The following is a 14,983-nucleotide window of genomic DNA, read 5'->3' on the forward strand; positions in this document are numbered from 1 at the left end:
CCCTCGTATAGGGAGGTGGTCAAGATGGGCTCAGGTAGCCCAGGCTGCTGGGGTGACAGGTGTGGCCCTGGTGTCCTGGACATCCCAAGGGTTCTCACACACTCAGGTAGTTTGACCAGTATTTGTGGGTGCTCGTAATGTGCTAACATTTCGGTTAGTATCACAGTCGGCTCCTGGGACCTGACACCCCAGCCAGTGGCTTCCTTCGTTGGAGGGAGTTACACTGGTAATAGGCTGAAGCATTTTCCTGCCCCGTAGCACCCCACACACAACACCCAGCCCTGCTCTGCTGAGCCTGCATCCCAGGCCCTTGGGCCCCCGGGAGAGAACGTGGCCTAGTCTTGTGGGTAGACACTGGCAGGAGCCGGGATGGAAGTCCAGGCTTCTCCAGACGCCTCCTTCAGAACGGTGATCTCTAGCGGGGCAAGGCCCAGCATACCTGTATTCCCAGGGGATAGAGGTAGGAGGGTCAGGAGTTCAAGGTCATCTTTAGTGAATTCAAGGCCAGCCTGGGCAACGTGAGGCTCTGACATAAAAATAGTAATAATTAAAAGGAAGAAAGAAATATGAAGTTAGTTGAAGTGAGATTTCCCTGTGTCTCAATTTTCTCAAATATGAAATGGGTAGCGTGGACAGTGACCTAAGCTTGGGGACCCAGGTGGCCTGGGTCACCCCATTCTGCTCTTTAGCACACAGTAGCGTCAGAGCCTGGTCTGGCCTGGACTCCCACTTATTGGCCATTTAAGGGATAGTCTCCCACCCAGTCCCCCCTCTTCCCTACTGGCACTGGCCAGTTTAAGGGCACAGGTGGGGTGGGGGGGCAGATGGGGTTTGGGGTACGACTGGGGGCAGAAGCAGGCTGCTAGAGTTACTCAGGTGGGGTGTGGGGGCCAGCAAGTAGCCTCATCTCATGAACCTCCGCGTCCTCCCCGTACCTTAGGGCAGATGGATAGACCTAGAGGGAAGGGACTCGGGGGTCCACGTGTGGAGTCATAGTGTGTTTGTTTGTTTGCTGTCGGCGATTTCTTTGAAAGTTGGATGCGGGCGGCAGGGAGGGAGCGGGGGCGGGCGGGAGGCGGCGCGGGGCGGGGAGGACGGCGGAGGGAGGAGCGGGAGGGCGGCTGCAAAAATGACTCAGTAAGTTCGGCGGCCGCTCGGCCTCTGCGCCTCCGGTGCCAGCGCCCCGGGATGTATTCCTCCCCGCTCTGCCTGACCCAGGTACGCACCCCGCTCCCGGCCTGGTCTCGGCCCGCACCCCGGCTCCACCTGGAACCGCATTCTTGCAGTCTGGAACCTCCCCTCCTTAGCGGGGTTGGGAAAAAAAAGCGCGCGCGCGCGCGCGCGCGCGCGTCCTCCCTACCCACCCCCTTCCAGGCCAGGGTGTTATTGGCATGGACCTGGGGTGAGGGCAACTCTTGAGATTGGGGATTCCATCCTCGTTAATCTTGGTTGCACACTTGGAACCCCATTTTCTGGACCTCCACTTTGATCTGAGTCGGCTGTTTTTGGAACTCTCTCCTCTTGGCTAGATGGGGATAGGGGAGCTGGCGTCTTCCCCACAGCCCTCACCCTTTGCACCCAGGAACTGTGTCCCCTCCAGATGGAGAAGAGAGTGGGTGTCCGCAGGAAGCCCCTCACCGCCCGTGGGACTGATCTTGGGGTTCCCTGCTGCACCGTGGGTCTCCCTAGCTGTGCGGGAATGGGACCCCCAAGCTGTTTGTTCGCGAGTTCTCGGTTTCCCAGCTTGCCGACCCCCCCCCTGGCAGTACCCCCCTACATTTCAAGCCCACGTGTGCGCGGGAGGGGGAGGGGCGCGCGAAGTTGGCGCGCAGGGGGAAGGGCAGCCCTGCGGGTGTCCATCGCAGGTTCCCCCCTTCCCTGGCTCAGCTCCCCCCAGCTCCGCATTGATTCTTGAATTATTGAGCCGAGCAGGCGCTGCCAGGCGGCTGGCGGGAGGAGCAGAGGCCAGGGCTGGAGGAGGGGGAGGGGGAGGAGGAAGGGGAGGAGGAGGAGGAGGCTGCGGCAGGGGACTGGTCCACACTGCTGGCTGCAGACGAAGTGGCCAGCCCAGCACCTGCCCTGCTGTTTCCCTCTGGCTGGGTTCCAGCATCTGAGGGAGAGTGGGGAGGGGGCGCATCCATCCTGCCAGGGAACCCCCTTTGAGGAACCCCCAGCTGTGTCTGCCCCTTGGAATCCTAAGTCTTTTCCAACTCCACAGCCTTCTGGTGATTTTTCGCTCTGTGCCTCAGTTTCCCCTGCAAGAGAGTAAGATGGTGGTCTCCAAACTGTATGGTGCTGGGGGAATTGCAGTTGTCTGATGTCCTGAGGAGAGCTTTGTGAGGGGCATGGTTGTTTTGGCCAGGGAGGGCCCAGATGGACAATCTCAGGGGCAGAATCATGGGGGTCCCCCATTCCTGTGGGTCCCTCCAGCTTGGTAAGAGGTTCTGTGATTTCCCACGGGAGGCTTCATACTAGGGAACCCCAGCCTGCCCTACTGAGGGTTCCCTGGTGACCTTGGAGAAATGCCTGCTCCTTTGCAGACCTCAGTTTCTACTTCCAGTGAGATCTGGGGAGGGGCACCCCACAGCCCAGGGCAGGCATTGCTTGGTTGCCGCTGGAGCACTGGTGTTGGGATGGAATTGCTGTGTGACCCCAGGGAGACTGGAATCTCTGTGCTGACTCCTGGCGGCGTGAGAGGTCTGAGGCAGACGTGGCCGGCTGGAAGGCAGCCTAGGCACGTGGAATTCCCCGTCCTGGCCTTCTGGAGGCCTCCATCCAGGTTGCTGCTGGGAGCTGGGGGCGGGGGCAACCCCAGTGCTGGCTTCAGCCCTGGGAACTCAGTTTCCCCCCATAGGAGGGGGTGGGTCGACCTGGTGGAGGCGTGCAGGAGGGGACAGAGAGAGTAGAGGTGCTGCAGATGGAGTGACCCCCTGCTGCCTTAAGTTTGGGGTCCCCCCACCCTTGTGATCTCCCGCTCACCCCTCCTACCCCGAGGAAGTCCCCATAGGATCTAAAGAGTCCCCTTAATCCCAAGTATGATCTCCCAGCTCCACACAAGCCCAGGCTGGACAAGAGCCTCAGCTGTGGGGGCTTAGAAGGACCCTAGGAGCAATGCCGCAGCTTCCCAACCGTCCCCCCACTCATGGTGTCTGCCTTGATCTGTCTCTCTGTCTCCATCTCTGTCTCTCTGTCTCTCCTCACCTGTCCCTCCCAAATCGGCTAACTTTACAGCCAGGGTTCAGCCTGAAATAACTCCTTTGCTGATCCAACCGGATCCTACTGGGAGCCTGGCCCGGGGCGGGGTTGGCCCTGATGTCAGTGCCCAGGCCAGGGCACCAGGTGCCCGAGAGGATTCTGGGAGCCCCGTGTGTCCCCTGTACCGTCTGTCACTGTGGGCGGTGACTCAGGCCCCTTTTCACTTTTACTCTCTGGAGGAAGCAGCCGTTACTTCCATGAATCCCAAGCTGAGGCGTCCCTTCCCCCCTTCCCCCTCCCTCCTTCCCGCCCTCCCGCTCCACATTAGTTATTCCGGGTTTGGGGCCAAATCCCTGTTGGCTGAGGTTGAGGATTCCCTGGGCCTGGGCTGAGGCCATGTCCCTCCTCCATTCATTCCTCTTTATAGCTGTGCCTCTGCTGCCATCCTGGCAGAGGGGAAACTGAGGCAGCCAGCACAGGGCACCTGACATTTGGGGTTTCATTCCAGAGGGGAGTGGGGGATGGGATCAGAGAGGGTGAGAAGTGTCCCAGGGCAGCACGGCATGGGCTTGGTTCTCAGTGTGTCCCTGAGTGAGTTCACAGTGACAACCCTGTCTCCATCCCTTCCACCCCCTCCTCACTGCAGAAAAGGTGCCTCTGCCAGGGCCCAGGCCTGTAAATCAGGACGCTGGATTCTGGCGAGTCAGCGTTCTGGCCTCTCCCGCCACAGCCTCTGCTCCCTCTCCGGCTCTTCCTGCCTGCAGAGCGCAGCCGCCTATATCAGACATGGGAGCCTCCCGCCTCCTTCCTGTCCCCTCCTTCAGGCCTCTGTGCCGTACCCCTCCCCAATGCACAGGGACCCACTGCCACGGAGAGTGCACGCTCACCCCACCCCCACCCCAGGTATCCTCAGATGTTTTGAAATGGGAGCTCCTCACATCAGCCCAGAATCTCAGTGACCACCTCAGCAGTTGGTGGGGGGAGTAGCTTTTATTTGCTGGATATAGATTGTGGCACACAACAGGAGCTCAGTAAATGCCACCAGACACAGGTGGTGGTGGTATACAGTGGGCATTCCATAAACGTTTGGTGGTAAATGCCTGTTGGTATGTCACCTCACACGGAACTGGGGAGCCCAGGTCATGTGCCCTTCAGACACTCATGGTCCAGAGCTGGGTATACAGTTGATGCCCAATAAATGCTGCAGCTGTTCAGTGGCTTAGTTCAGAGGCATTTCTCAGCTTTTCTTCATCCTGTTGCTTAAGAGATGCAGTGGGCACGTGTGGAGGTCAGAGGTCACCTCAGTCAGGATCAGTCTTGTCTTGAGCCTGTCAAAAGAGGCCGAGATTTGAACTTGGGCCCTGGTGCTTGCACGTAGTCCCCTCCCCAAACCCTCCCCTTGCCCTGATCTTGAGTCTGGCCTGCTCCTGGGAGCGGCTGGGGTGTGTGGTAAGTTCAGATTCGTCCACCAGACAGTGCTCACACACCTCTGATCCCAGCCCTCAGGAGGCAGAGGCCAGCCTGCTCTACTGGGTCCATAGAGAGAAGAGAGACTGTGTCTCAAAAAACATAATAAACAAACAAACAAACAAATAGCTCCATCTGGCGAGGTGGCACACACTTGTGACTTTAATGCCCAGGAATCTAAGGCAAGGGGATTGTCATGAGTTTGTGACCCTGTCTCTCTCTCTCTTTCAAAACAAAAGTGTATCTGTGACCAAGGACTGAGGGAAAAGGGCCCACAAGGAGTCAGGAGGGTATAGGCTAGGGGTGTACTCTTCCTGTGCATCCCCTGCTCCCTCTGTCCCTGCCCCAGGACCCTTGCACTGGCTGTGCCAGGCTGGCAGAAAGTAAGTGCTCAGTAAATGCAGCTAATGAACCCCTCCCAAGCCAAGGTCAGAGCTTGTCCTGCAGGGGGTGCTATCACTACTGAGGCAAGTGACCACAGTTCTAGAGCTTTAATAGACGCCTGTCCCCTCCCCAGCCACATGGGGAACGGCTTGGGGCTGGGGCTTTGAAGGACACCTCGGGTTTGGGAGTACACAAGCAGATTCTCATACTCTGTCACTTTTGTGAGGGTTTGGGGAGTGCAGTTGACATCTCTAGAGCCCCAGATTCTGAGGGAGAAAGGATCAGGAGTGGCTCAGCAACGACCACTCTAGAGGTCCAACCATGGGAAAGGTCTGCTTAGCAGCTCCCCATTTCCATGAGGCCCCCCCAGTGCTGATCCTTGGCTGGAGCACTGGGATCTGGGCATCTAGGAGTGTGTGGGAGTTCAGACGGTTGTCAGCCCCATGCCAGGCTTGGCCCTCTCCTTTGTCGGTCTGGTGACAAGGCCATGACTGCGGCCGAACCTGTGGGACAGAGAGGGGCTGCCTGACCAGGAGAGCCCAGGGAGCGTGGCCAGCAAGTCTGTGACCCGGTTACTTAGTGTTTACCTTCCTGGCTGACTAGAGCCTTCAGTGACGTGGACCACACAGCCTCCCTGAGGTGGAAGAACCTAGAGAGCGGTGACAAATGGGGCTCAGAAAGTACTTAGAATAAATTTAGAGACAGGACTATGGGATCCCAGCACCCCTTCCTCACAGATGTATCCCCTGGGCAGGGGACCCTCCTCACACCCTGCTGCCCCAGCCCGGCTGAGGGTATGTGAACCTGGGCAGGTTCCTTTCTGTCTCTGATCTCACATGTCACTTACTATCCAGACCCAAGAAGAGCTCTGCTCCTGTCCCCCAGGCTAGCCCAGTCTCCCCATCTCCTCAGCTTCAGAAGGCATCGGAAGCACCCAGCCCCCCAGGTCCAGGCCAGGCCACAGCTGTCCCAGTGACTCAGACTTCAGAGGACATTGGCCTGGGGACGGGGTGGCCTGGGCCTGGCCTCCATCTCACAGGCTATTTTCAGAGGCTTGGTAGTAGGTGGCATTTGGTATCTTGGCTTTGGGGTTTGGGAATCTGGATCCCAGAGCGAGCAGGTGCTACCTGGGGAGCTCCTTGGTGAGCTGGGGGTCCAAAGGAGACCCCCAACTCGAAAAAAACAGGCTACCAGTGATCCAGTTCCTCAAGGCCTCATGGGCATCTCTGAAAGGCCTTGGCCTTTGTTTCCCCATGAAGCCACAGGTCGTCGAGCTCTGGGGGTGCTCCCTGGCCCCTGAGCAGCCACCCTCCTCCTGGGGAAATGTGTGACTTCTGTATCCACCCCAGCAGATACTGTTTTCCCTCAACTGTTGCTTTGAGACTGGGAATTGGCCCTGGTGCTCTCCTGGACTGGGATCGACCCCTTCTGAACAGGCAGAACACCCCATGCTGCTCCCAGGTTCCAGGGGAGGTCCGAGGGCTGCATACCCTGCTGCGTCCTCTCGGGCCCGTGGCTCACACAGTTTTGAGGACCACTGTGTCCTCCGCCCTTTGGGGAATCTGCAGCTGACAGTTGGGACCTCAGGAGTCAGCTGCCATGTGGGGCTGATGCACTGTCACTTTTCTCTGAGCCCAGGCTAAGATGTCACTAACAGACCCACAGTGGGCTCCGCTCTGGAATGCTGGCTATAGGTGACCTCTCTGGACAGTCCCTGTTTTTAGAGCCTCAGTCTTCCTGTTGGGGACATGGGTGTTCCCAAGGTCCTCAGCTTGCTCTGTCATCCCCTGGGGATCCTGATGGGCTATCCAGAGCTTCATTTCCTGACCCTCCTCCTATCTGTGGTAGGTCTCTCCACGCCTTGGTTTCCCCCTCTGCGTGGAACAGTATGGGCCTCAGTTTCCCTGCCTTTCCACAGGATGAGTTCCACCCGTTCATCGAGGCGCTGCTGCCGCATGTGCGTGCTTTCGCCTACACCTGGTTCAACCTGCAGGCGCGGAAGCGCAAATACTTCAAGAAGCACGAGAAGCGGATGTCCAAGGACGAGGAGCGCGCAGTGAAGGACGAGCTGCTGGGGGAAAAGGCCGAAGTGAAGCAGAAATGGGCGTCGCGGCTGCTGGCCAAGCTGCGCAAGGACATCCGGCCCGAGTGCCGTGAAGACTTCGTGCTGGCTGTGACTGGCAAGAAGGCGCCGGGCTGTGTGCTGTCCAACCCGGACCAGAAGGGCAAGATGCGGCGCATCGACTGCCTGCGCCAGGCTGACAAAGTGTGGCGCCTGGACCTGGTCATGGTGATCCTGTTCAAGGGCATCCCACTGGAGAGCACGGATGGGGAACGGCTGGTGAAGGCGGCCGCCTGTGCACACCCCGTGCTGTGTGTGCAGCCGCACCATATCGGCGTGGCCGTTAAGGAGCTGGACCTGTACCTGGCCTACTTCGTGCGGGAGCGCGGTGAGTGCAGGGTGGGCACGGAGGGGACCAGGGCCATGGTCAGAGGTGAGACCCCCCCCAACAGGGGAGGGACCATGGACAGAGGCAGGACTCCGGGGCCGTGGTCAAGGTCATAGTCAGGAGCTGGGCTGTGGTTAGGGTTTGGGATCAGGATCAGTGTTGGGCCATGGCCAGCGTCAGTGTCAAGGGCGGGAACATGTTCAGAGCAATGGTGGGGTTCCGGATCATCGTCAGGGACATTATAATGGTGGTCATGGTTACAGTCAGAGGCTAAGCCGTGGTCAACTCACAGGATCTGGGCCATGGTGGTGGTCAGGAGTGAGACCATGGTCAGCGTTGGGATCAGGATCAGTGTTGGGTGAACGGTCAGGAGGTCCTGGGTCACGGACACAGTCCGTGGGGTGCCATGGACCGGGGCAAGGCCTTGGGTACAAGGCCAGGGCTGAGTTACTGTGGGAGGCACAGTCAAGACCAGCATTCATGTATGGACACCTGTACTGCTTCCGGGGAGAGCCCAGTGAGCAGCGCTCTCTGTCTGACCAGATGGCAAGTCTGTGAGGCCACAGAAAGGGGTGGCCATCAAAGAGCTAGCCTCTACCCGACCAGACCCTGTGTCATCTGGGGAGTATGGGTTAGTGGCCATGGTGTCCACAGATCTGAGGCAGGAGAACAGCCTGGACACTAAGCAGGGGCTGACTTGGAGCTGGGGTGGGCGTGGCCAGACAGGGCAGGGCCACTCGGGTCTATGTATAGGAGGAGCTAGAAGTATGGACAGGGGACAGGCATGGCTCCGCCCACTTCTGGTCCTAGCTGAGTTGGGGGCCCCCAAGTTGGCATCATGGTAGGTGAGCTGTGCTTGGTCCTCAAACTGTTGTGGGTGGTCCAGCAGAATTCAGGGGCAGAGGCAGAGGGGGATCGCTGTGAGGTCGGCAGCAGCTCATGTTCTTCCTGAGCCTCAGCTTTGGAAGCCACCCATGTACCCAGTACCCACATTGCTGGGAGGTTTCCCTGGGCACCCACATGGGTGAGAACCACCCAGTCTGCACTGCAGAGAGGACAGCGTGGGCCAGGTAGGCTGATCCTGCAGGTGGATCAGATCTTCTTCTTTGTGCCTCCGTTTCTGTGTGTCCGCTGGTGGCCACAATGGCACAGCCAAGCCCACCAGGGTCTCTCTCAACTCTCACCCTGAATCTGGCTGCCATCCAGCTCAGCCTCTGTCTAGCCCTGCCCCCACCTCCCATCAGTTCCCAGCTGTGTGGGTCTGAGGTGGCAGACCAGGTGACAGGAAAAGGGGGGCGACGGCAGGCTGGGGGTCTCTAGCTCTTTGGCATTCAGGTCCGCTCTCTCCCCTGCCTCAGAGCTGAGCCGATAAAGATTTCTAAGGTACTTTCTGCTGTGTCAGCACAATTTCCCTGCGTCTCCCCTCCCTAGCCCTCCTCTGCCCAGCCTCTGCGGGCCTCCCGAGGACATCTTCCCATGGGTCACCCTGCTCAGCCCACTTCGTCCCTGGAAGGTCAGGAGAGCCGAGGTCTGCCAGTCTGGCATTCCATGGCTCTGTTGCAAGTGTGACCCGGGCAGGTCAGTCTCTGTCTCTGTGCCTCATTTTCTTCTCTATAGAGTAGGGTGCTCATAAATCCTGAAAGATGCCAGGAATCCCTCAAAAAAGGGGGGAACCAAGATTCAGCAGGCAGAGGCCATGCCAGAACCACCATTACTGTTATAGACTTCAGTCTTCTGCCCACTGTGCCCAAGCAAATCTCCTGGTCATTCTCCAGGGCCCTAACTGCAGCTTCTCCCTCCATCAGTTTTTTGGATGCCTCAGGTTTGCCACGTAGCCCGGCTTGGGTCTCCTGCCTCAACTCTCCTGTCCTGAGATCTCATGCCTGTGCCACCAAGCCAGCCTTAGCGACTCTTTTGGAGTCTGGGCAGTGGTCAACAATGTAGAAGCCAGTGTGACACAGGAAAAGACAGGGTCAAAGAGGAGGACTGCCCTGTCTGGGATGTCACAGCCAAGAGAAAGCTAAGGCCTTTCCAGGGCCGCCCTCCCTTCCCTAACCCCACCCCAGTAACTGACACACACCTGCCGTAGAGAGATCAGCCTGACCACCTCTGTGCTCCCTCTCTAGGTCACTGAGAGGCCTGACTCCCAGCCCCCCAGTCTGGTCCTCAGGCTCTACCCAACTCTGTCTGAGCCAGCAGTTATCAGTTCAGTGAAGGGCATGGTCCCTTGTCCCTCTCCTGCCTCACAGGTTCCCAGTCCCCAGCCCACCCACCCCCCACCGCCTGTGAAGCTAACACTAGGGTGGCATAGTACTTGGAGGGACACAAAGGTCAGTGCTGGGGGTCCGACATGAAACTTGAAATGATGGGGACAATGGTTTAATTTGGGGGGGGTCAGACTGGCTCTGGGTTCTGTCCCCAAAACCGTAGGTACTGGAACTTGGGAGTTGAGGGCCAGCCTGTGCTCCGTACTGAGTTCAGAGCTGACCTTGTCTCAAATGAAAGTGGGGGGGGGGGCAGTGGAGGTAGTGAGAAGCCGAGAAAGACGGAGAGCCTGCCTGACGGGGTCAGCCAGGGCAAATGTCCTGGGATCACAGAGGCCCAGCGCACAGAACAGGGAGAGTCTGCAAGGAGCACTGAGATGTGGGGAGGAGGCCAGTGGCGGGAGGAATGGAGTCAGGCTCCCTGACTTGGCCTGCTTTCTGGAAGGAGTCTGGGAATGCTGGGCCGCAGGAGAGGCGGCTGCCAGCCCGCCCTGCTCCCCCCCTCCGCCCCGCTGGCAGCCTGCGAAACCCGAAGCGCGGGCAGGCGCCATGCCAGGGGGGAGGGGTGCCAGGCCCGCCCAGGCCGGCAGCTGCCAGCCCAGATGGTGCCCATGTGCTGGTCATGGCCGGACTCGCTTCCCGCCAACAGCCTTGGGGACGGGGTGGCTGCCACGACAGGATCCAGAGCCGGAGTGTGAGCCTGCAAGTACGAGGGGGAAGCTCCATGCTGCCCCTGTTGGTGCTAAGATAGCAGCAGGCAGGCTTGGGGTTCCTTCCGGGGGGGGGGGGGGCTGGACTCGCCCCTTCCCCAACGGGGAGTCTAGACTGGGCTCCTTCGCTCACCACGCCCCTAGACCCTTATTGAAGAATTTTAGGCGGGCTCCACCCGACCACACCCCAGCCACTCACTAGTGGGATTCTGGGCGGAGCTCCGTCTTCACCACGCCCCCAGGCCCCCTCACTGGAGTTCTGGACAGGGCTATGTCATGACCACGCCCCCAGCTCCTCAGTGTGTGTGTTCTGGGTGGAGCTCTACCCCTGATCACACTCCTGGATAATCATTGGGGGATTCTAGGCAGGGCTCCATGCTGACAACACCCCAGTCTCCCTGCTCCATCTTTAGGGGTGGCCCCCTATACCCCAATCTTGCTTTCATGTATGAACTGTGATTCCCTCAGCTGAGTCCCTAAATAACAGATTGAAACACCTGAAAGAAAAAAAAAAAACACCTGTCGATTTGGCACAGGGCAAGACTCCTGTGATATTAGGGCCAGCTCTGGCTACAGAGTGAGAACCAGTCTCAAAAATACCAGACTCACTGTGTAGCCCAGGCTAGCCCACTTCCTTGGGCTAGCATCCCCAGAAGGACGCAGATCCTCAAGTCTGTTTCCCTGTCAGGGGTCTAGGGGCTCTTTTACATGCATGTCTGGTGGTGTCTTTAGTGGATGCAGAGGTAAGTGGGCAGCCATGACGTCACTTGGTGACACTGTGGAACTGAGCAGGTAGCTCTAGGCTTCTCCTGGGGAGGGGATGGAGTCTGAGTGGGACTGTGAGGGTCTAGGGCACAGGAGCCCATGGCTCCACCCTGCAGGCTGTGTAGTGTATAGCCCTGGGAAACTTGAACATCTCTGGTCTCTACCATTTCCTCTGCTAAAGCTCAGAAAGGTGTCAAATGCCATTGTTCCTATGGCAACGCGTGTGCTCAGAGTGTGGGAGATGGGGTCACCCTGGGGCGCCCGTGTTCTGGGGCTCAGCAGTGGACAACATCCCCCTGCACCTGTGTGCACCACAGTTGGTGCCCTGGCTCTACGCCCGGGACTGGTTGGGGGCAGCTCAGGACATCTACGTTCCCTTAAGCAGTCCTACTGCCCTTCCCTGCGTGGGCCTGAAGTCACAGTGGGGGGTGGACAGGACTCTTGGAGACATGGGTGTTCTGACCAGTCAGGGAAACTGAGGCCCACAGAACAAGCCAGTGCCCTACCACCTGGTCTTGTTTGGGTTTCAAGACTGCGTCAAACATGCTGCTTACATGAGGGTGCCTCAGACTCCTCACCCTCCTGCCTCGTTCTTGAGACAAGGTCTCATTTCATAGGCACTCACATCAGTGCCCCTGCCTCAGCTTCCTAAGCAGAGGAAGAACCCAGGAAAAGCTTTCCAGAAGCCAATGGTGGGGCTGGGAACTTGCAGAGTTCCAGGTTCTAGAAGGTTCTGGGACAGGTTCTATTCTGCCTCTGCTGAGGGAAGGCCTGAGGCAGGGGGTCACCTTCCAGTGCTGCTGAGTGTCTACACTGCCTGATATGACACGTTTATATCGCTGAGGTTGGGCCCAGAGAAGGTCAGCAGGATTCAAACCCATGCCCAGGACCTGCAATGTTTGGGAAGCCCTTGGGCTGGAAGGATTTTCCTGTGGGGAGCAGAGTCAACTGATTCCAGGGTTTGGGGTCGGAAGAGAGGGTGCACAGAGGCAGGGGGTCCCTTCATATCTGAAGCCAGGTGTCTGTCAGTCTCCTAACAACCCCCTCACCAGTCCCTCCTGCCTGGGCCTGCCCTGCCCCATCCCCCACCTACCCAGAACTGAATGGGCCCCTTGTTCCTGGCCACACCCTCCTCTGGGGTCACTCTGGGACAGACCCAAGCCTCAGACAGCCTTAAAGGGCCAGCCTCAGGACAGAAGCCCAGAGGCTCAATGGACCCACCTCCGACCCCAGACACATGGGGTTCCTGGAGTCGGGACAGTGGGGCCAAGTTCTGTGCAGTAATAGGACACCTGCTGTTTCTGGTTGGAAATTCGGCAGTGAGTATGAAGCAAGCTGAGGCTTCCCTTTCTTTTTTTTTTTTTGCCTCAGTTTACCTGTAGGAAGCAGCCTTGCCCCTTTTTCCACATAGAACTAGATGGAACATTAAATCGGTCCCTCTTTGGAATGCAAAGCCAAGGTCTATGGTCACTAGGTAAATGACCACAAAGGTTGCATTTATTGAGTGCCTACTGCATACTAGGCTCTGCTAAGACAGGTGCAGCAGAGGGCACAGGAGGGCTTGTATGCAGGAGTATCGTTGCGCCCTGAGGGTTCCTCCCTGTGCTGTGGTTAGCTCTCTCTCTCTCTCTCTGGGACTCAGTTTCCCGTTCTGAGTAATGGGAACAAGACCTAGATTCTGTGCTAGGTTTGAATCTGGTCACTTTTCCTGGTTGCTGCAGAGGTTGCAAGGAATTAGAGGTGGGGGTGCCCAGGTGGAATCCGACGCTGGGGGACAGGGGCAGGGCAGGAAGCAGGTCGGAGTCCGTGGATCCCTTGGTGGGAGCCAAAGGGAGGGATGAAGCCCAGCTGTGGCGGTTGCTGACCGGGCTGTGGTGTCGGGCCGCAGTGCGGGTACAGGTCCCCGCCGGATGGAGCCGCCCGTTCCAGGCTTCCTTATGTAACTGGGTTATGCAAGGACAGCGGCCCAATTACATAAGGAGGCGCCGCCGTGTGGGGGAGGGGCTTAAAGGGGCCGCGTCCCGGAACTGCACCCTCTAGCCCTCCTCCGTGGGCCCAGCCTACCCCCTCCAACGACAAGGTCAGACATCCCTTCCAGCCTCAGTTTCCCCATCTGTAAGAGGTGACAGCCTCGCCAGTCAGCCTGTGGAGGAGCAGCGGGTTGTGATATACAAAGGGGTTGAGGCTGGATTCGGGCCAGCCAAGCCAGTGAGCAGCAAGCAACTATTAATCACCTACTGTGTGCAAGGCGCTACTCCTGGCCCTGTGGACCCAGCCAAGAGCGACGGTGACAGAAGAAAAGCCTAATGAGGGTGGATCGTGTGGGAAGCAGTAGACAGCAGAGCGAGATCAGGGTGTGGAGGTGACTGCGTGCAAGCACCAAGACCTGAGTTCAGATTCCGGTTCTTGGCAAAGGATGGCCTGGCGGACCCCGTGGGTGACCTCTGACTCCATGAGGGAGTTTCACTCATGATGAAGGAAAGCTGGCAGGGAGGGAGGAGCGCAGCAGGGACTGGACTGGCTGTGGAGGATGACTGAGTGGGAGTTAGGTGAGCTTTAGCCGGCCCTGCCCTTCCTCAGTTTCCCCATCTGTTCACTAGAAAAGTAGATATGGCCACCATGGCCAGAATGCAGCTGGTATCAGCTTGGTGCTTACCTGACAGGAGGCGGAGGAAAAGGAGGATTCACACTTCAACCCAGGACTCACCTGGCCGGCCGTGGGGGAGGGGCCGAGCTCCGGTCCTGCCAATTGGCCTCTGAGCTAAATAAAGCCACATCTCAGCGGCTCTGACAGCTGGGGAAACTGAGGCACAAAACAAACCAGAGAGGGTCTCAGAAAAGGAATCAGATTCCCCAGGTGCGGACCCCCAACCACCACCAGAGCCACAGATGTTGCCTGGGCTATGCAACCCCAAGGCGAGCTCATCTGCATTGACCTAGACTGAAGAGCCCCCCACGTCCCCCCATGAGGAGCTTAGGGCGTGGTCAAGGGTTGGAGTCCCGCCTATAATCCCCCCACCGTGAGGGGTGGGGGCGTGGCCTAGCAAACTCCTAGTCATCCTTCCTGGCCCTACTTGAGTGCTCTCTGACACTGGAGACCAGGGTGGGTGGGGCTTGTCTGGCCCCACCCCTTTCTCGCTGGTTTCCTTTCCCTGCGTGTTTGTAGAATGCCTTTTCCATGTCCACACATAATGCAGCACTGAGCACCCTCTGTGGAACAGGGTGAATGGGTCTGCCATGGTGTGTTTCTCCTACAGCATGAGTAGCCATGACACAGGTCATACAGAGGGTCATCCTGAGCTGTAGCTAGTTCTGAGATGGCCCAGCTGGGGGGTCTGCCCTCCCCCACCTCCTAGTCTGCTAACCTCTCATCCCAGGTGCCTGGAGGACCCTAGAGATTCCCCCTGCATGGCTTTGGATGTCCCCCTTGCGGCCACAGATGGATTCCTGGGACTGGCCAGGAAAGGGGGGCCGGGGAAGCCAAGAATCTGCTGAGTGTAAACACGGGTTATTTTCAGCTCCTCCCGCTGGCTGGCGGGTGACACATTTGACTTTGGAAAGGACCAGGGTCCTCCTGGTATTTTTAACCTCGTCTCAAAGCCCAGAAGCCACGCGGGTGACAGGGCCTTGATATCACTGCCAGGTTGAGGGTGGCCATGGCTACCTGGCCTCATGACCACCTGGCCCCATCCCCCACCATGGCCACCTGGCCCCATCCCCCACCATGGCCACCTGGCCCCATCCCCCA

The 14,983-nt window shown here is 58.4% G+C and overlaps 1 protein-coding gene across 4 annotated transcripts in view; it reads left to right on the forward strand.

Moving 5' to 3' along the window:
* The window catches only part of NFIC (nuclear factor I C), a 31,998-nt gene that overhangs the window by 2,361 nt on the left and 14,654 nt on the right, over nt 1-14,983 (forward strand). For 2 of the 4 annotated variants that reach the window (XM_080935364.1, XM_080935367.1), the window contains exons 1-2: nt 1,110-1,218; nt 6,965-7,496. In XM_080935364.1, the coding sequence (XP_080791490.1) occupies nt 1,189-1,218; nt 6,965-7,496 (562 nt within the window). In that variant the 5' untranslated portion in view covers nt 1,110-1,188. Of the gene's footprint in view, nt 1-1,109; nt 1,219-6,894; nt 7,497-14,983 lie in introns of those variants that run through there. The other 2 variants (XM_080935365.1, XM_080935366.1) reach the window with 2 other exon arrangements.

Source organism: Micromys minutus, assembly GCF_963924665.1.
Source record: "Micromys minutus genome assembly, chromosome: 22".
NCBI lineage: Eukaryota > Metazoa > Chordata > Mammalia > Rodentia > Muridae > Micromys > Micromys minutus.